Source organism: Capra hircus, chromosome 25 (assembly GCF_001704415.2).
Source record: "Capra hircus breed San Clemente chromosome 25, ASM170441v1, whole genome shotgun sequence".
NCBI lineage: Eukaryota > Metazoa > Chordata > Mammalia > Artiodactyla > Bovidae > Capra > Capra hircus.
Genome location: NC_030832.1, coordinates 26,738,623 through 26,758,141, shown reverse-complemented (window position 1 = coordinate 26,758,141; position 19,519 = coordinate 26,738,623). Strand labels below are relative to the sequence as shown.

The following is a 19,519-nucleotide window of genomic DNA, read 5'->3' as shown; positions in this document are numbered from 1 at the left end:
TTATCAATGCCTGGCAAAATACATAATATACGTTAGCTACCTAGAATCTGACACATGCCTGGCCCCCAGCTTTTCTTGTCTTGCTCCATGGTACACAGACAGGCCTTCCTCCCAGCTCAAGTCCTTTACCCTCACAGAGCCCTGGAGACTTACAGGGCAGGCGGGCTTGCATGTCAGGAGACAGGATGAGGCGCTGTGGCGCAGGAGCAGGAGCTGGCACTGCCGTAGTGGGAGCAGTGACTGTGCTGGAGGAGGCGGTGGTGGCAGCAGCGTTCGGGAAGGCATAGCCTGGGGGCACTGTAAGCGGCTTCAACAGGTTGGAGGAGCCTGGTGGTGGGGCAGGGCTCAGGCGAACAGGGGCAGGTGGGGCCGGCTTCAAGGACAGGGTTGGTGTGGGAGGCCGTGAGGTCCCACTTAAGACCCCCAGGGGGGATGGTAACACTGTAAACACAAAGCAAACACCTGTCAGATACAACTTGACCAATTAAGCTTTAGCCTGCTCCTAGAAGCCTCCATACATAATCCCTTGTAGCCCATCAAACGCTATACCCCTGTCTCCAACCCAGCTCCTCAAACACTAAATTTCATTACTTCCCCAATCCGAACAATCTGCCTGAAGTACCCCCCAGCATCCTGGCTCCCTTGCAACTCACCCTGGGGGAGAGGCCCACTGTTTGGCTGCAGTGGGGGCAAAAGAACAGGGCCAGGAGGCCGGGATGCTGGAATAAGTGGGGGCCCGGAAGGCGAGGCTGACACCATCAGTGGTGCTGGCAGCACTGGGGGGGTTGGGCCAGGGGTGGGCTGGGCTGAGAGTTCAGGGCCTGGAGGGGGTCGGACTGGGACAGGGCCCAGGGGGGTCCGTGGACTGTTCACAACCACCACTGTCCGGCCTTCTTGCTTGGGCACTGGCTGCAGCATCCTATGAGGAAAAAACAAGGGGATGGGTAGGGAAGGAGGGAGAGTAAGGAATAGGAAAAGAAATAAATAAGGAAGATGAGGCAGAAAAACCGACAGATTATAAAAGCAAAAAAGGGAAAGGTAAGACCCAAAGGAGAAAAGAGAAAGAAATCCGATAACCAAAAGGCACCAAGCAGAGGGAGGGCGGGAAATGATCAGTGACAAACACAAGGGCCTCTCCCAGGACCATCTTCTAGTTATTCTCTCCCCCATTTTTCATCCATCCATGTAAACAGTAGAGCCTAGCCTCCAACTTTCCACCCCCACCCGCCCAGCCAGCTGTAGCCACTTTTTTTTTAGGAACCCATCCCTTATTCCTCAGCCTTAGTACCTGTTGACTTTCATCTTGACTGGCTTGGGCCGGGGTGGGGGGTCAGGAGCAGTAGCCACTTCTAGAAGAACCCGACGGGAAAGGCGGTATTGGGGTAGAAATGTGTCAGCCTCATATCTAGAGACACGACCCTCCAGGCCAATGAGGTCAAACCGACCCATGTCTATCCGCTGACATAAGAAGGAATACAAAAGCACAGTGTCAAAGGATCAATGATTTGGCAACGATTTGGAAACTTGGCAACTATTTCTTGGATATCATACCAGACAGCAAAAGCAAAGACCTGATAAACTGGACTGCACCAAAGGACACTATTAACAGAGTAAATGGTAACCTATAGAATGGGACCAAAATTACAGTATTTGCAAATCATGTGTCTGATAAGAGCCTAACAACCAGAACACACAAAGTCCTACAACACAACAAAATAACAACGTGCATAAATGTGAACATACACAGGCATATACATAAAAACATGTACAAAAGAATATTACCCAACTTTAAAAAGGAAGGAAATTCTAACACATGCTTGAAGACATTCTACTAAGTGAAATATGCCAGCAACAAAAGGACAAATACTTTGTGATTCCATGAAACATGAAATACTAGAATAGCAAATTTACAGAGACAGAAAGTAGAATGGTGACTGCCAGGTGCTGGGACTAGAGGAAGAATGAGGAGTTATAATTTAATGAATATGGAGTTTCAGTTTAGGAAGATGAAAAAATTTCTGAAGATGGATGATAGTGATGACTGTATAACTATGTGAATGTATTAATGAAATTGTACCATATGCTTAGAAAAGGTTAAAATGGTAAAACTTTTTGTGTATTCTACTGTAATAAAAACAAAAATTTGGGGGGAAGTGGTCAAAAAGAGGGAAGGAGCAGGAAAACAAAGTAATATTTAAGTATTAATTATTATGCAAAGCACTTCTAAAAATACTAACACAATTCTCTCACATATACTGCAGAATAGGCCTTAAGACAACAATTTTGAAGGGCAAGCAAACTCAGGGTTAAAAGTTAATAGTTACCTTGCCCAAAGAGACACCGTTATTAGAAAACAATGAAGCTGGAACAGTGCTGAGGTGACAGGGGAAGTAAGGATGCTAAAGGTCAGACTCCAGCCTAAAGAAAAGAGGTGCAGGGTTGGGTAGGGCCAATAATCTTGGGGACAACTGCTCACCTGGAGCGGGTGGACATCAGTGGCTCTTAGCACCAGGGAGGCGGTGCTGAAACAGATGCCTGGAGTGATGAAGGGGGAGGTAACAGGTCGAGGATCAAATAGGTTTGGATGATTGCAGACTTTTCGCAGCTGCATCAGAATGTTGATGACACTCATGAAGTGGCCTGTGGCTAGAGTCTCCTTAGTTCTGAGAGAAAGGAGAAATAAACTGGGCACCTTAGCAGTCACCCCTGCTCCAGTCTGGGGTCCCAAGCCCACCCTCAGTCCTGCCTTACGTGGTCTGAGCCATGAAGTCATCATAAAGACAGCGCTGGCGCTTGGAGAGCCGGCAGCGGATAACATGCTCATACTTTTTAGGCATCTGCTTCTCAACATCCACCTTAACTCGGCGCAGCAAAAAAGGCCGCAAAACCTAAAAGCAAATAAGCAGGAGGCTGACAGGAGAAGAGCGGGCACTGTGTCCCAGCTGAACCCTCTCCCTGGGTCTTGGCCTGAGGACCAGCAGAGCGCTGGCTTAGCCCGTTAGTAAACATCCATGCAGCCATGCAGCAAGCGGGAACCAGCCACCCAAAATGAGTCAGATGTAAGCCCTCCTCTCAAGGAATTTACTATAATGAAAAAAACAGACATAAAGATGATAACCACAATATACGTGACAAAGGAAGCACCAAGGACAGAGCAACTAACTACGCAGAAGGGATGAGTCAAACTACGTTCCAAAGGAGTAACTGTAAATTCACAAGATTATGGAAGTAAATCCAGCCGAAAAGCTGAGAATAAATCTGTGACACTGACAGAACCACAGAAAACAAAAGGCAACTCTGAGACCTCAGGAGGGAAAATGTGACTAGGATATAGTCATCAAGTTGACGTGGAAGAAGTTCAGAGAGAGATGAAAAGAAGTGAAGAGTGATAGTGTCACTAAACCTAGTGTGGTAACCATTTCATGATATATATACGTCAAATCATTACGTTGTACAGCCTAAACTTATACAGTGCTGTATATCAATTATAACTCAATAAAACAAGAATAGTTTTTGTAATATTCCAAGATTTTAAAAAGGAGGAGGTATAGTTAAGGAAAAACTTACTGGTTTTTTGATTTACCAAAATAACGATATGACTGACCAAAATGAACAGAAATAACAGGCTATAAAGCTTAAGATATTTGGTTTATAATGGAGTGAGTTCAAGAGGAACTTTCAGGCAGGGTGGCAAGAGCTACCCAGGCGAGGGGCAGGGTGGTGAGCCCTGGGGGCCAAGGAGAGAGGGAAATCCCTCTTGCACTCCAAAAATATCAGACTAATGGCACCAAGCTGAGATGGAAACATTTATTGTTTTCTGAAAAAATGTCCACGAGACGGGGATCATCAAGGGGTTGGGGGCAGATAACAAAAATACAAATTTTAAAAAAGAGGAACTTTCAATTAAAAACGTCATTAAAAATTTAAATACAGGTTAATTGTTCTAGATAGTCAAGGAATTTACGAGTATGCAAAGGAGATAAGTAAATTGAGAGACAAAAAAAAGTCTGAAGATCAGAGTGCTGAGAAGTGTTATTTAAAAGCTGGACATTGGACAAAGGGAGAAGAGCCAGAAAAGACCAAAAAGGAAAAAAGGAACACAACAAAAATATGAAGTTGTGACAAGTCATGTAAAGAGAAATCCAAGCCAGAAACTGTTCAGCATTATTCTACTCAAGGAATAAAAAGAGAAATGCGACCATTAAAAAAAAACAAGCAGAATGATGCATAAGATGAGGTCACTCAATCTGGCCGTGGGTTAGACACTGGAACACTGCAGACAACTGAGTATATTCAGCCCAGCACTGCCGTCCCTCTCCCTAAGGGTTTTCCGGCTGTTAACCTTAGTTCGTTATTCCCCATGCCCTCGACAAACTGGTATAGACCCTACCTTGTGAAGGCGTTTGACTAGACCTTCATTGTACTCTTGGCTGCCCTCAATCATGCCAGTTAGGGGGTTAGAGAACCATTCTTTGAACTCGCGATGAGACTGGAAGACATGGGGCATCAAAAAGTGCATCAAGGACCACAGTTCCATGAGGCTGTTTTGCAAGGGTGTTCCTGTCAGGAGCAGGCGTCTCTGGCTGCAAAGAGGAAAATGGAATGAGGAGGAGGATGATCAGCAAAACATCCTCCAAGCGTTCACCTTCCAAGCATCCCACCCTTCAGGACAAGTCTGCGGCTGCTGCTAAGTCACTTCGTCATGTCCGACTCTGTGCCACCCGACAGATGGTAGCCCACCAGGCTCCCCCGTCCCTGGGATTCTCCAGGCAAGAACACTGGAGTGGGTTTAGGACAAGTCTACTCTCCCACAAATCCTGGACATCTCCATCTTCACCTGTTGAAGTTGAGCAATGACTGCCAGCGCTGTGACTTGAAGTTCTTGATGTTCTGAGCCTCATCCAATATAAGATAGCGCCAGTTCTTGCGGCGGAAGGCCTGGTGGTCCTGCAGCACCAGCTTGTAAGATGTGATACACACATGGAAGGCATTGGGCTTGGTCCAGCCCTGTAGTACCAAGAGAAAGTAGCAGAAAGTAGGGTGAAAAGAACGAACAAAAAGACGACATCCTAAGGTCTTCAAGGGACAGCAGTCAGGTTGGGAAAAGAGTCCCAGGAGCAGAATAGGGTAACAGAAAAGGAAGGAAAAGAAATTCATTTGAGGACAGGACCTAAAAGTATAGGAGGCATCAACAGTGGAGGGGAGTGATCACATGGGGGAGCAAACCTGCCGCTTGAGCTTCCTCTCTTTCTGGGCTCCATAGTAAGTAAGGATTTTAAAGCTGGGGCACCAACGTTTCAGCTCCATCTCCCAGTTCAACATCACGCTGGTGGGGACAATGATCAAATGGGGACCCCAGTTACCTGTTTAGCAAAAGAATTAAGAGATGTACAGCACAGTGACTTCAGTTAATAATACTGTACTGCCAAGAGACTAGATCTTCAAAGTGCTCATCACAAGAAAAACCAAAATGTTTTATAACTATGTATGATGATGGATGTTAACTAGTCTTACAAGATTGTCATTTTACACTGAATATACATATTCAGTCATTATGTTGTACACCTGAAACTAATATAATGTTATGTTAATTACACCTCATTAAAAAATAAAGATTTGAAGAAATTTGGGGTAAAGGAATTTTTTAAATGATGAAAGATGGTTAAGAAATACAAACTTTGGAGTTCTGGTTCTCACATATAAACTGTGAACATTCTGTCCCAATGTCCCTTCCTAAGAATCATAGCACCATAATATAAATAAACCCACTCACAAAACAGAAACAGACTCAGACACAAAAAACAAAATTATGTTTACCGACAGGGAAACAGGAGGAGGGATAAATTAAGAGTATGGAATTAACAGATATGCACTACTAAAACATTAAAAGGATTTACTATATAGCACAGGGAATTACATTCAGTGTCTTATAATAATCTAAAAGGAAAAGCATCTGAAAAAGAATTATGTATATATGTATAACCAAATCACTTTGCTGTGCACCTGAAACTAACGCAAAATTGTAAATCAACTAAATCAAAATCGAAGGAGAAAATAAAGAATCCCAGTGCCCACACTAACCTCTCTATATAATTACTGATTAGATTCCATAAAGCTACTTAGCAGCAAGAGGGTTTCACGGTGCTACAGCTGAAGTCATTAAACGAGCTTCTCAGGAAATCGGCCAGGGAGACCCAAGAAGAAGGGCCCTGCCTAATTACCTTTCTCACAGGCCAAGTGGGCAAGCAGGGAAATGGTCTGGATGGTCTTGCCTAACCCCATCTCATCAGCAAGAATGCCATTAAGCTTCTTCTCATACATAGTAACCAGCCAGTCCAGCCCAATGTGTTGGTACTCTCGGAGCTGGCCCCGCAGGAGCAAGGGGATAGGTGTCTTCACCTGGTGGGGAGGAAGAGAGGTATCACAACAGAACTGAGGCATCTGTTACTGAGAAACAGGAAAGTGAAGATTCGAGAAGGCAGAAGCTTGGGCCTGGATATACCTGGGTAGTGGCCAAGGTATAACCCTTGGGCTGGAGACTTTCAGCTGCTGCAGCGATGTCAGTAATTTCTTTCTTAGGGCCTAGAGTGGTGGTGGGCCCTGGGGTGGGAGGTCCACTGCCCCCATCTGCCTCACTCTGGTCTTCATCCCGGGCAAGCAAGTACTCCACCCCAAAGTCATCATCTTCCTCCTCTTCCTCATCTGCTTGGCTCTGTGATTGGGACTCCTCAGATTCCTCAGACTCGGATTCCTCTGATTCTGAGCTCTCACTTGTTTCTTCCTCTTCCGAATGTTCCTCATCCTCATCCTCACTCTGTTCCTCAGCAGAGTCTAAAGCACAAGACCAAGGCTTAGTGTTCACCATACCTGCTCCTCAAGTACTTGCCCTTCCCAGTTCGTCCCTCATGACCACACATTCACCTGATTGACTGCTACTATCCTCCTGAGGAGCCTCTTCAGCTTCTGTGGCCCCCTCTGGTTCACAGTCAGAGCTGTTAGCCTCAACTTCATCCTCATCTTCCTCTTCACTGCTCCCAGAACCTGGGGCAGAGGCATCAGACGCATAGGCTCCTGCATACCGCTGCAGTAACTCCTCCATAGACAGCTCACCTGGAAGAGAAGTGAACAGTAAGCCTTTAGGTGCTTCATGAGGAAAAACAGGAGGTCTCAGTGGCGCTAGTTCATTTTACTTCAGGCTCTGCAGACACTGCTAGGCCCAGGTCAGAGGAGAGGCAAAAGAGTTTACTTTCAGCACCAGCTACTTTCAGCTAAGTCCCTTAACATGGGTCAAAACAATGGATGGCACTGCCTTCACTGGGAAGGATGGTATCAATCTGATGAACCTCCCCTTTAAGGTTCAGGTTAAACAAGGCCACTATCATATTCCCATAGTTCTTCCCTTCACTTGCTCTCACATCACTATGTTCAAATTTCCACCATAACCAGTCATAATTTTCTATTTATAGCTATTCACTTATAAATCTGTCATTAGATCTGGAGTTCCTCCAGGAGGGATAAAAGTGTCTTATTCATCTCTTTATCTCTGGCATTCTGCACAGAAAGACCAAGTGGATAGTCAGTAAAACATCTGGTGTCACCTTCTCGAGCCAATTCGCTCAGCTCCATGGCATGATCCACCTCCCCTTCCAACTGCTCTTCAGCTGCTATGGTATCCTCTTCATCCTCCGCTAGGAAAGAGAATGAAACAAGATCAAGTGGGACAGAAGTTCAGGTCATACAGTCCAAGTAGAAGAAGTGAAAAAGCCTGAAACATCAGGTTCAGATGATTCAAGGGATAAGAAGCAACAGGACTGAGAACAGGTCTGACCTTCATCCTCATTGGCAGTAAACTCTTCATCATCCTCATCTGGATGCCAAGGCTGTTTGTTACGCTGTGTGACAGAGGGTGGGGGCTTTACCTGAATAGCAAAGGGTAAGAAAAGAGAAAGTCTATCGTTAGAGTAGCAAGAGAAAGACCCAACAGAGTAAAATGTCAGAATACTCTCTGTCCCATCAATTGACAGTTGCCACTGACACAATCTCAGGGCAAAGATATCATCAAGGGTTTTCAATTTTAGCACCAGCTACCAAATCCTGGCCCCACGATCTGGGGGAGGACCTGTGAAAGTGCTAGAAAAGAAATACAGGCCCCAACAATAACCCCGTGCACTCAGACATATGGAAAAACAGAGCTTAGGTCCAAAAGAGACTTCAAGGTTACCATCCCAGGTCCAAACCAGCAAGTGAGTATTAGGGACATTTCACAGAAGTGACAAGGGCCAAGGTATGTATTTTTTCAAGGTCACACAGCAATCCGAAGAGTGCAGAGTGCATATATTCTTCCACACATCAGAAATATGCCCATCTCAGGCTGTAACTTGCCCAAACCCAGATTCTTTCCTATCCATCCTCAAATGAGAGCCCAATTGCTTAGACCAGGGAGAACGCCTGAAAACCACCACGAACTTTACAGACCAGAAGAACTCAGTCCTTTTGAGGCTCTCCCTCTGCGCCTACTCTGAATCCACCTTCTATCCCCTTAGGCCATACCTTCAACACCTGAGAGGGTTCTTCTTCACCCCCTTCTTCAGGACCATCTCGGGTGTCACTCTCGTGAGATGAGGGAGTTCCTGAGGGGCTGGAAGGCCCTCCTAGCAGCTGAGGGGGGAGGGAACGGAGCAGCTCTTCCAGTGGCAGTTCACCCTCACGACGAAGTAGCTCAATCTCACGCCTCTGGGTCTCTGCATCATTGCCTTCCTGCTGTTCTTCAACCTCAATTGTCTCCTCATCATCCTCTTCCTCCTCCTCTTGGGGTTGGAAGTCCCCATCTATAGCAGGAGAACAAGGTCACAAAGTCCACGGGGCCCTGCAAGCCACAGGGTGGGTTTTCAGCTCCGGAAAGGGTACATGAGGAAGAGTAACAGAGCTAAAGAGGACACACACCTTCATCATCCATCCGGGCACCTGGGGGTGGAGGACTAGAGGCAGCCGAGGAAGAGCCAAGGCAAGGGGAAGAACCAGCCTTGCTGGAGGCTAGCGGCTGGTTGAGGCTCTGTGACAGAAGGTCTGAGTACTTTTCAGTTTGCCCCACAATGAAGTCCAGGTGCAGGTCCAGGGCTTTTTTCCTCTTTTCCTCAAGCCGGGACTGTTGCTTGAATTGCACCACCTGCCACAAACAGGAAATGGAGGGATGACCAAAATAACCTTTTACTTTGTACTATTACTTAACATTTAGAGAAGCCTCCTGTATGCTAGGCCCTGGCTTTTCAGGAGGGAAGAGCTAAACGACCTTAAGGATGCTTCCGAGGAAAGCAGAAAGGAAGTACAGGAGAGAGAAGAGCCACCTTAGTCTCAGGCAATGGGGAAAGACTTACAAATGTATCTGGAGCTGAATCATAAACATTAAGTAGGTGTTCCCTAAGTGAAAATGAGGAGAAAGACACTCCTAGCAGCAGGAAAAGCATGTGTAAATGGCCATAGATATACAAAACAACGTTTGAAGTGGAAAGGAAAGGAACTGGCAAGACACAAGAATGAAAATATAGACAGAAGCCAGATAATACTTACGGAACAATTACAACTTAATGTTGATATATGGGAGCAATTCAATTAATGAGAACTTAGATGTTATTTAAGCAGCTAAATGGCACAGACAGGTTTTAGAAAAAGCATGCTGAGTGCCCTGCAAAGGACAGATGGCCTAGAGAAGTCAAAAAGTCCTATTAACAATCGCCAAAGGCAGGGCCTGTATTTTTCCACTGTAATTCTCTTTCTCATAGCACTCAATGCTTGAAAGGTCCAACACACAACAGAAATGTCATTAGCGTTGCAGGAAATCATAATTACTCTCTCAAGGAGAATTTCTGATCATTCCTGTTACCATGCTACCCACCCATTAAACCCAAAGCATTTCCCTTTCCCAGTCTTTGCTGCCTACCTTCTCCACATTGCTCCAAAACTGCCTAACATCCTTGGCCATGGCAGAGGCGATTCGGCGCAGTTTGGCCTGCTCCTCCCTCCGGGCCCGTTCCTCTTTCTGCCGCTGCTCCTCATGGTGCCGGATCACCATTCGCACCACCTGTGGGAATGAAGTGAAAACACTCCAAGGCCAGACCCTTGGCCTCTCCCCAAGTCAAGAGCAAATAGAAAAATCAAAGCCAAGAATCCAGTGGAGTCAGAGCTTGCCGCTTGAGACTAGAGGCATTTTTAGGCACCCTACACTATTATGTTTGGTTCCCTTCCAACAAACCTAACCATCAAGGAAAAGCAACCCTGACACAAAACTGCCAGGTAGTAGGCCCAGTTGAAGACATACCTTACGGGCAACACCCCGTTTCCAACGGCGCTCCTGAGCGAAGTCAGCAGAGAGCCACTGCATCTCCTCACACAGATAGTCCCAGTGGCCCTTGGGGCGGGGAGGTTCCGGCACTTTAGGCAGCCTCTTCAGTGACCAGAAACCCTCCTTCCGCAGCTCAGCAATTCGAGTCTCAATCTCAGCCTCCTAACAAGGGAGAGTTAGATCAATCAAGTTACTGGACATACTTCATCTCATGACCATGGCTGAATCCTTGGGCTATGACTACATATAGGAACTGACTGGACTGAGTATTATATGCTTGTCTTGAGTCAACATTATCAATACCAGCTCTAAGAGTTGATCTTATATGCTCTTCAGGTGACTAAAAAAAATTTCAGAAAGATGAAGTGATTTACTTGAGACTACACAGGGCTTCCCTGGTGGTGCAGAGGTTAAAGCGTCTGCCTGCAACGTGGGAGACCTGGGTTCGATCCCTGGGTGGGGAAGATCCCCTGGAGACGGAAATGGCAACCCACTCCAGTATTCTTGCCTGGAGAATCCCATGGACAGAGGAGCTTGGTGGGCTACAGTCCACAGGCCTGCAGAGTCGGACACGACTGAGCGACTTCACTTTCACTTTCACACAGGTAGGAAGTGATAAGGACTGAGAATTAAAAATAGGTCAAGTGACTCCAACCCCACTCCAATACTCTTGCATGGAAAATCCCATGGATGGAGGAGTCTGGTAGGCTGCAGTACATGGGGTCACTAAGAATCAGACACAACTGAGCAACTTCACTTTCACTTTTCATTTTCATGCATTGGAAAAGGCAATGGCAACCCACTCCAGTATTCTTGCCTGGAGAATCCCAGGGACGGGGGAGCCTGGTGGGCTGCTGTCTATGGGGTCGCACAGAGTCAGACTGAAGCAACTTAGCAGCAGCAGCCAATGACTCCAAACACCAAATTTCATGCTCTTTCTGTTAATTTACACTTCACACTTTATGAATATAGGCAAGACTTGGGAAAACAAAACCCAAGGGGAGGTTCCCAGAGAACCCGGGACAGCAAGCTTCCTTACTAACTCTAGCTACAAGGGCTTTTCAAGGCTGGTAAATTCTTACACAAGAACAATCATACTTATGCTAAGAGTCCAACTGACATGATTCTGTTTTTTAAAAACATCATTTTATTTTGTAGAGATTACTGCAAAATTATACACAAAAAGATTAACAGTGATTAGTGTAACAAAATTATGACACTTTCTACACTGATTATATCTTCTAAGAAAAATGAAAGCACTTGAAATTTTTCTTTAATAGAAGTGACCCAGGACAACTCAGGACAACTGCCCTCATTATTTTTGTCCTCTCCTGACAAAGTTAAAGCAAAGGAACTAACAGCAATGTATGAGACAGGGAATTAAATGGCCTGATGGTCACCAAGGAAACACCAAGAAAGACATGGATATTAGACCAACAACTCTCAAAGCTGAGCATGCATCAGAATCATCTGTACTGCTTTTAAGAGTATTGGACCCCATGCCTAGAGTTTTAAATGGGTAGGAAGAAAAGAGATGTGAAGAATTTGCATTTCTAGTATGTTTCCAGGTAATAAGGCTGATATTGCTGGCCCAGAGATCACATTTACCTCTGCTAAGTATAACGGAGATTATAGGAGACAAACATAAAGTGGAAACGAGTAAATTTTAGAAACCAGCTAAATTTTTTTTTAGCTTACAAAGCACTTTCATGTCTATTTTCTCTTTTAACTTAACTCCATTTTTTAAAATTAAAAATAAATGTTTTTAAATTACTTTTATTTATTTACTTGGCTGCACTGGGTCTCAGCTGCCACATGCAGGATCTTTAGTTGTGGTATGCCGGACCTAGTTCCCTGAACAGGAATCTAACTTGGGGCCCCCACACTGGGAGTGTGGAGTCTTTTTTTTTTTTTTTTAATTTGGCTATGCAGCATACGGGAACAAAGTTCCCTGACCAGGGATCACCCCCTACACTGGAAGCTTGGAGTCTTAACCACTGGACCACCAGGGAAGTGCCAACTTAAACTTTTAAGTAAACCATTGGCTATTACACCATCCTTATTTTACAGAAAAGAAAAGCAGCTCAGAGTTCAATCAACTTGCTCAAAATCATGTAAGTCAAAGCAGAGCCTATATTCTAAATCAAAGACAAGGAAAGAAGTGTTAGGTACTCATGGGAACAGGAGTTCAGGGAAGACGACTCCCAAGAAGCTTCACAGGCCTTTCCAATACGTACATGCTTGGCCTGCTCTGCAATTTCAGCATGGCTCTTCTCCCACTTTGGGCCCCTGTTAGCCAGGTCAGTAGGCTGGGGTAAGCTGAGCCCCTCCAAGGGCACTGTGGCACCATCTGGGGGCCCTGGAGGTCCATCCAAAGAGGAATCTTGAGCTATATGCTGGGGGGAGATGCCGCCTGCCCCACTAGAGGCTGGGGAACTGGATGAGGCAGGGGACACGGGATTGCTGCCTGTCATGCCGTCCGACACCATCTAGAAAAGACAGAAATGAGAGATAAAATGAATGCTTAGTAGCACTCTAAGGGGTTTTAAGTACATTACTTCATTCTATCTTCCCATGAAAAAATTCTGGAGTAGGGTATCAACCTTATTTTTATGAACACAGCATTTGGGATAGTTTTAATAAGGTATTCAAGATGGCAAGTCCAAGTTTCCAGTAAACACTTATCATGTAAGAGGAATTATAGCCTGACATTTACATAATTCCTCAATTCAAAAATTCTAAGATAGCACATGACTTCAAATCTTAATGACTTTTTCAGAACCTCCATGAGTTCCGCTCAAATAAACAACTCCCTATTCTTCCCTCCTTTTCACAGCAAGTATGGCAGATTCATCAATGCAAATAAATCTGAGCTACCACCAAATTTAAAGGGCAACAAAAAAGCCCCAAATCACCCAAACCTCTATATGTTCATCACTAGTCTTGTTAAAGTTTCCTTTACTGGAGAGGTGGGAAGGGAAAGGGAGGGTTGGTCACTGTTCTCAAACGTCTACCTATTACAAGGTACTGCACAAACAATAATAAGTAGAGAACAAAGTCCGACTTAATTGCGGATAGTGAGGGAACTCATGAAATTCTCTCTGGCACACAAGCTTCACAGTATGCCACTCAAATTCCTACCTGAACTGAATTATGAAAGATATTATGAAACAGAATTTCCCAGGCAAATTATAAATATCAAACCCATAACCATCAAAAGTCTACTGTACAGAAATCTAGGTCTGTCCAGTTTTAAAAGTCATGATTTTTTTCCCCAATCTCCAACACTCCCTCAGTGTAAGAAAAGATCAATACACCCCATCTATGAAGCTTACCTCCTTTCAGTTCCAAAAGAAACTGAGCTATTCTCAAAGCACAGTCTTGAAAGCATTTTGTCACAAAACTCATTTCCAACCTGGCCTAATTCAAACTTTTGCAGGTAATAAGGAGTTTCCATGCTCTTAGCGATCAACAAAACACTAATGTAAAGAGGAATATGTGTATCCAACAGGCTTGACAGCCCACCTGAGTATCAAAAAGTCTCCAAACTCAGCTACCTAGCTAGCGAGGATCATGGAAACATGGCTAAAACCTGCCACATTCCTTGTGCCTCAAAGCCAGCAGCCCAAAGCAGCAGCAGAGAAGGAATCTACCCCACTTTCTAACCTGTGTTTGCAAGATTGGGAGCTGAGGGTGAGCAGGGGAGGGGCAACTCTGCATGGTCCCACTCCCAGGCTCCTCTTTGGATGCCTGAAGAACGACTGGGTCGTTGTCACCACTGCTGCTGGCCGAGGGGCTGGCGTCCGGCTGCAGGGCATGCTGGGAGCTGGCCTCATTCTGGGCCACAGGCCACCGGGACCCGCCTTCCAGGGCCCGGGGCCCACTAGGGCGTCCCAGCCTCCGCTCAGGTCCACCGGCCTCTGGAGCACCTAAAGTAGGGTAAAAACAGTAGAAAGTGGATTTAGAAAGATTAAATAATCCTTTTAAAACCCAGGAATAACACTAACAAAGATAACTGAACAGTGATTACAGCTTAAGTTTCTTGAGCATCTATTATGTGTCAAATTCTATACTTAGTACTTGATGTGTTCTATAATTCTCACATCTTCCTTATAAACCAGATACTTTTCAAGCCATGATAAATGTTTTAGTTCCTTCTACATGCTGAAAAAAAGAGCTATGCAGAAAAGATGGCTGACTTAAATGGAGCTTACATTCTAGCATTTCTAAGTTAGGAAATCATAATGCAAATAGAGCAAATGACTTGCACAAGGTCACACAGTAAAGAAGTAGGAGGAGGAGAACAGACTAAGACAGTCTGATGTCAAAACCCAAGAATGTGCTACTCTCCCTGATGGAGGCAAGCTGTGATTCAGATCTCTCTATCCATAGACTCAGTACTGTGTTGCACCACAATCATTATCTTAAACATCTCTCCATTAGCATCAGTATATGGAAGTGGTATTTGAGCCCTCACCTGTGTGAGCTGAGACCACACCCCCTGTGAAAGTCTGCACTTCCACGGTGCCGCCGTACTGAGGGGAATCAGGCCTGAAACAGGGAGGAAAACAGCAGTGAGGAACTAATTCACATCTACCAACACCCATCAAAGCCTTCTTTACACCAACTTTTGAAGTCTTTTTAATAAACCCAAGTCAGTTCAAAGGCTGAAGAGAATTAACAGTAGTAGAAAAAGATCACATTTCCAAAAATTGAAAACAAACCATGTGCTGTGAAAACAGAATTTCTTAGGGATATTAGATTCTGGCTGGGGAAGAGAAGCTGGCAAGTGAAGCCTCGACAAGAAGTTTAAAAAGCTGAAGGGTAAAAGGCTCCAACCGCTGAAATTAACAAAGCCAAAAAAGCTGTCACATCCAGAAGCTCAAAAGATGCTGGCTGTCTGGCAGCCTGCTCTCCTTTCCAGTGAGGGCTGAACACAGGAGAACCCACCCTTCCTCAGGGGAGCCCTTCGACTCCTACACCTGCCCCATAAGACACTTCCTCAAACACCAGAACTAGAGCTACCTTAGAGTAGCACTCAGAGGTAAGGAAAGCCTAAAAGCAAAGAACCATACTCCGGAAATAGGCAGGGTAAACCCACAAAAGTCCCGGAAGTGTTTCCCCAGTGTTTAAGGAAATTCCTTAACCACGGCGCAGCCTTTGATTCACTCCCTGTTCCACAAGTCACTGGAATCGCGCTAACAACCAGAATCAAGAAGTATGAACTCCCGACCCCCGGCTTCATTACCGTCTCCCAGCGTGTCCCAACAGCCTGACCCGGCGTGACCCCTGACCTCTGCCCCAACTTGCCACTAGCCCTAAGATGGCCCCGCCCCCTCCTAGACTCCCACCCCACCCAACGTGAGCGACTGGGGGAGGGGCCCGCGCGTGCGCGCCTGGAGGCGGAGAGAGCCGGCTGCGCGCACCGCCCGGGGGCTCCCGCCAGAACCCAAACCCACGCACACAAGGGTCGCAAAGCTAGGCAGTCTTTCATCCCTGCCGGTCAGGGAGCAACCCCCCACCACCACCAGACCGCGAAAGGCTGAGATAAAGGAGGGCTAGTGCCGCTAGGTCCTAGCTCCTGACTGGATATGGTGGGCGCGCGCCCCGACTACTCGTCCCACGCCCCCCTTCCTCTTCCCGCGCGCCCCTGAGAGGGGGCTGGGGTTGATGGGCGGGCAGGAGCGCACCTGGGTCCGTCCTCTCAGGGCTCGCTCGCTCGCTCAGGTACGCGTGCGCAGACCGGCGGGAGGGGAGAGGAGACGCGCCCGGGCCCAGCGCCGGCCAGCCTGGCCCCCCTGAGCCTGTCTCTATGGGCGCGCGCCGACAGCCTCGCGCACCGGCCCCGGGGCCCCGGCCGAAGGTGCGCGCGCAGCATCCCGGGAAGGTGGGAGGGGAGGCGGTGGCGGAAAGATGCGCGCGCAATCACCCGTCAGGGGAGGGGGAACTGTGAGGCGTCCGCCATCTTGTCTCCCTCTCCTTACCTGCGTCCTCGGGGGCGTGCGCACCACCCCCCCTCCCGCCGAGGAGGGGGGAGGGCCCCCTCTTGGCCGCCGCCTTCGCGGCCTTTAAATTCCCCTGGGGCCCGCGGCTACTACCACCGCCTTGCTTCCACTGCTTCCTCTCGCGGCACAGTGATGCGGGCGGGCGGTGGGAAAAGTGGAAGACGCTACTCGCAGCGAACCGCCGCCGCCGCTTCCGAGGCCTCACCAAAATGGCCGCCGCCGTCTCGGCCGCCACCACCAACACCACCGCCACCACCACAGCTCACTATCGCTACCGCCGGCGCGGCCCGTCCTCTCGCGAGAAACAGTAACTGGAGGTTGGGGGAGCGAGGAAGCTCGCGTGCTAGCGTAGGGCGCTGCCCGAAGCGCAAGGCCGGCTGGGAGATGTAGTCCGCGCGGGGAAAGCGCTTGCCCGCGACGAAGCGTTTTTATCCACTACGGAACCTGCTGCTGGAGCTGCATTGCGGCTGCCAACTCGGATGAGTCCGCCTCACTTTAATAGATCACCCGGAGTGCAAAGCAATTTCTCAGGTACTTTTAGCTAGTTAGCAGTGGAGCATGGGCTTCTGGATTCATATGGCAGTCCACTTATGTAGACCTGCTTCATTTCACACAAGGGTTGTTTAGTCTCTTAAGTTGTCACCGACTCAATACAACCCCATGGACTGCAGGACGCCCGGTTTCCTCGCCTTTCGCTATTTCCCGGAGTTTGCTCAGACTTACGTTCATTGAGTCAGTGATGCTGTCCAACCATCTCATCCTCTGTCTTCCCCCTTATCCCCCGTCCCTCAATCTTTCCCAGCATCAGGGTCTTTTCTAATGAGTTGGCTCTTGCCATCAGGCGGCCAAAGTATTGGAGCTTCAGCATCAGTCCTTCTAATGAATATTCAGCATTGATTTCCTTTAGGATTGACTGGTTTGATATCCTTGCAGTCCTAGGGACTCTCAAGAGTCTTCTCCGGTATCACAATTCAAAAGCATCAATTCTTCGGCGCTCAGCCTTCTTTATGATAGTATTCCCAATAATTCCTAAGCATTTATGCTGTTTGCCAGCTTTCTAGGTTGAGTACCCCTTTTGAGAATCTGATATCTTCACCCAATTCATAGCCAACCAGCCTAAGTCACAAGGATACAAACACTCAAAATTTACCACCTAAAGCCTACCCTAGAAGCCAGGTTAGAAATCCAGGGTAAAGCTCTCATTCAACTTCTCTTCATTCACTCAGTTTAGGTCTTCCCCATTCTACTCGAAGAGTTGATGATTCTCTCTGTGTAAGTGATTTAAAGTACTGTTTTTCTTACAGTAAAGACCATGAGTTGAAAACAAAAACCTAGTAGGGCCAAGAAGGTAATGTAAAAGCAAAGAGAGCAAATAAGGAATACCAGGAACAGGAGACCATGTGCTCTGTCCAAAAGTAATAACCTCTGTTCAAACCACTGTTCCTGTGGTCGCCCTACAGGAATGTAGGCCAAAATACATCAGATTCAGGCTGTCAGTTTGCTACCTCTGTTCTTTGCTGGAGCCTCAGGGCACACAGAAGCATACAGGATGGATTGATTGAAAATGTAGATAAATGCCCATCTATTTAGACCCAGTTCAAAGTGTTTTTTCTAAGCCAGGATTACATATTCTCTGAGACACCATCATAGAACTTCACTGAGCTTCCAAGAGTCTCAGATTTCTTACCCTTGCCATATAATTTTTTTTAATCCTTTTTCAAGACTTTTCCTTCAGAATTTAGCTCAAAGGCCACAACCCTCAGGTGATCTCTCTTGACCACCATCAGGCTGGTTTAATACCCCTTCTGGTTCCCACAGCCTCCTGGGCTTCTTAAAACACTGATTGAATTGTATCTGGATTCGCAGTCTGTGCACCCCACCCCCAAAACTGTTGTCAACTCCTTGAAGGTAGGGCCACGGTGTATACATGACAATTCTCAATGCCAGTCTCAGAAAGATTATTCAGGAAATTTGATAGTATTATCACACCTTATTTTAAAAATAAATAACTAATATTGGTTATGTGAGCTCAAGTCTAAAATTTGTCTTCCATTTCCATGACTGTAACTGTGGTCCAGCCACCATCATCTCGTGGCTTGGATTACTCCCGGGCCTCCCAGTTCCACTCCTGTTTTCCATTACTCTGTTCTCCGCACAGCCACCAGAGTGACCTTTTCATATATATCAGATCATGACGCTCTCACACTTGAAATCCCCAAATGGCATCTTAGTCCTCTTACATGAAAATTATGTATCACGGCTTAACATTCCCATAGGACAGACATGTGGAGATGAAGAATAAATACATGTGATTCAGATTATAAAAGGTTTAAGAGCAACAAAAATTAACAAAAATCAGAACAATAACCAGTAGGGGAGAAGGGTTTTAACTGGAAAGATGCACAAAGGGGATACTAGAAATGTATCAGAGGTTGGTAAACTATAGCCCAAAGAGCAGGTCCTGCACACCACCTGTTTTTTGTACAGCTGACAAGCTAAGTGTTTTCTTAAATATTTTTATTTTTGGCTGCACTGGGTCTCCATTGCTGTGAAGGCTTTCTCTAGTTGTGGTGAGCAGGGGCTACCTTTCATTACACTTTGTGGGCTTCTTATTGTGGAGGCTTCTCTGGTTGTAGAGCACGGGCTCTAGGTTCTCAGGCTTCAGTAGTTGCTCAGTAGTTGTGGCTCTCAGGCTCTAGGGCACAGGCTCAGTAGTTGTGGTGCATAGGCTTAGTTGCTCCACAGCTTATGGGATCTTTCTGGACCAGGGATTGAACCCATGTCCCCTGCATTGGCAGATGGATTTTTAACCACTGGACCACCAGGGAAGTCCTAGGAAAGGCTTTTATATTTTCAAATGGTTGAAGAAAAAAGAAGGAAAATATTTTGTAATATGTTAAAATTACATGTAATTCAAATTTCAGTGTCTGTAACTAAAGATTTATGGGAATCAGACCATGCCCATTCATTACATAGCAACTAGGGCTGCCTTCCTGTAATAGTGGAGCTGAGTAGTTGCACCAGAGACCATAGGCCTACAAAGCCTAAACTATTTTCTGTCTGGCACCTTACCAAAAATGTTTGCTGACTCCTGTTTTATATCTCGATCTAGATAAGGTCACATCCATGGGTGAATACAGACGTAAACCTTCACTAAAATGTCCATGTAAAAATT

General features: G+C 46.4%; 2 protein-coding genes across 5 annotated transcripts in view; one reads left to right on the top strand and one right to left on the bottom strand.

Moving 5' to 3' along the window:
- Window positions 1-16,448, bottom strand: part of SRCAP (Snf2-related CREBBP activator protein) — a 30,839-nt gene extending 14,391 nt beyond the window's left edge. For 2 of the 4 annotated variants that reach the window (XM_018040168.1, XM_018040171.1), the window contains exons 1-21: window positions 16,324-16,448; window positions 14,817-14,890; window positions 14,006-14,268; window positions 12,577-12,828; window positions 10,316-10,501; window positions 9,938-10,078; window positions 8,944-9,166; window positions 8,551-8,828; window positions 7,829-7,919; window positions 7,599-7,688; window positions 6,922-7,110; window positions 6,503-6,831; window positions 6,222-6,399; window positions 5,227-5,363; window positions 4,838-5,007; window positions 4,391-4,583; window positions 2,752-2,888; window positions 2,477-2,663; window positions 1,289-1,458; window positions 654-919; window positions 154-441 (exon numbers count right to left, since the gene is read on the bottom strand). In XM_018040168.1, the coding sequence (XP_017895657.1) occupies window positions 154-441; window positions 654-919; window positions 1,289-1,458; window positions 2,477-2,663; window positions 2,752-2,888; window positions 4,391-4,583; window positions 4,838-5,007; window positions 5,227-5,363; window positions 6,222-6,399; window positions 6,503-6,831; window positions 6,922-7,110; window positions 7,599-7,688; window positions 7,829-7,919; window positions 8,551-8,828; window positions 8,944-9,166; window positions 9,938-10,078; window positions 10,316-10,501; window positions 12,577-12,828; window positions 14,006-14,059 (3,559 nt within the window). In that variant the 5' untranslated portion in view covers window positions 14,060-14,268; window positions 14,817-14,890; window positions 16,324-16,448. Of the gene's footprint in view, window positions 1-153; window positions 442-653; window positions 920-1,288; window positions 1,459-2,476; window positions 2,664-2,751; window positions 2,889-4,390; window positions 4,584-4,837; window positions 5,008-5,226; window positions 5,364-6,221; window positions 6,400-6,502; window positions 6,832-6,921; window positions 7,111-7,598; window positions 7,689-7,828; window positions 7,920-8,550; window positions 8,829-8,943; window positions 9,167-9,937; window positions 10,079-10,315; window positions 10,502-12,576; window positions 12,829-14,005; window positions 14,269-14,816; window positions 14,891-15,587; window positions 15,607-16,029; window positions 16,283-16,323 lie in introns of those variants that run through there. The other 2 variants (XM_018040169.1, XM_018040170.1) reach the window with 2 other exon arrangements.
- On the top strand, window positions 16,451-17,812 carry LOC108633856. The gene is given in 4 exon segments (XM_018039987.1): window positions 16,451-16,599; window positions 16,602-16,661; window positions 16,886-17,051; window positions 17,805-17,812. Coding segments are annotated over 4 exon segments (357 nt in total). The 5' UTR covers window positions 16,451-16,476.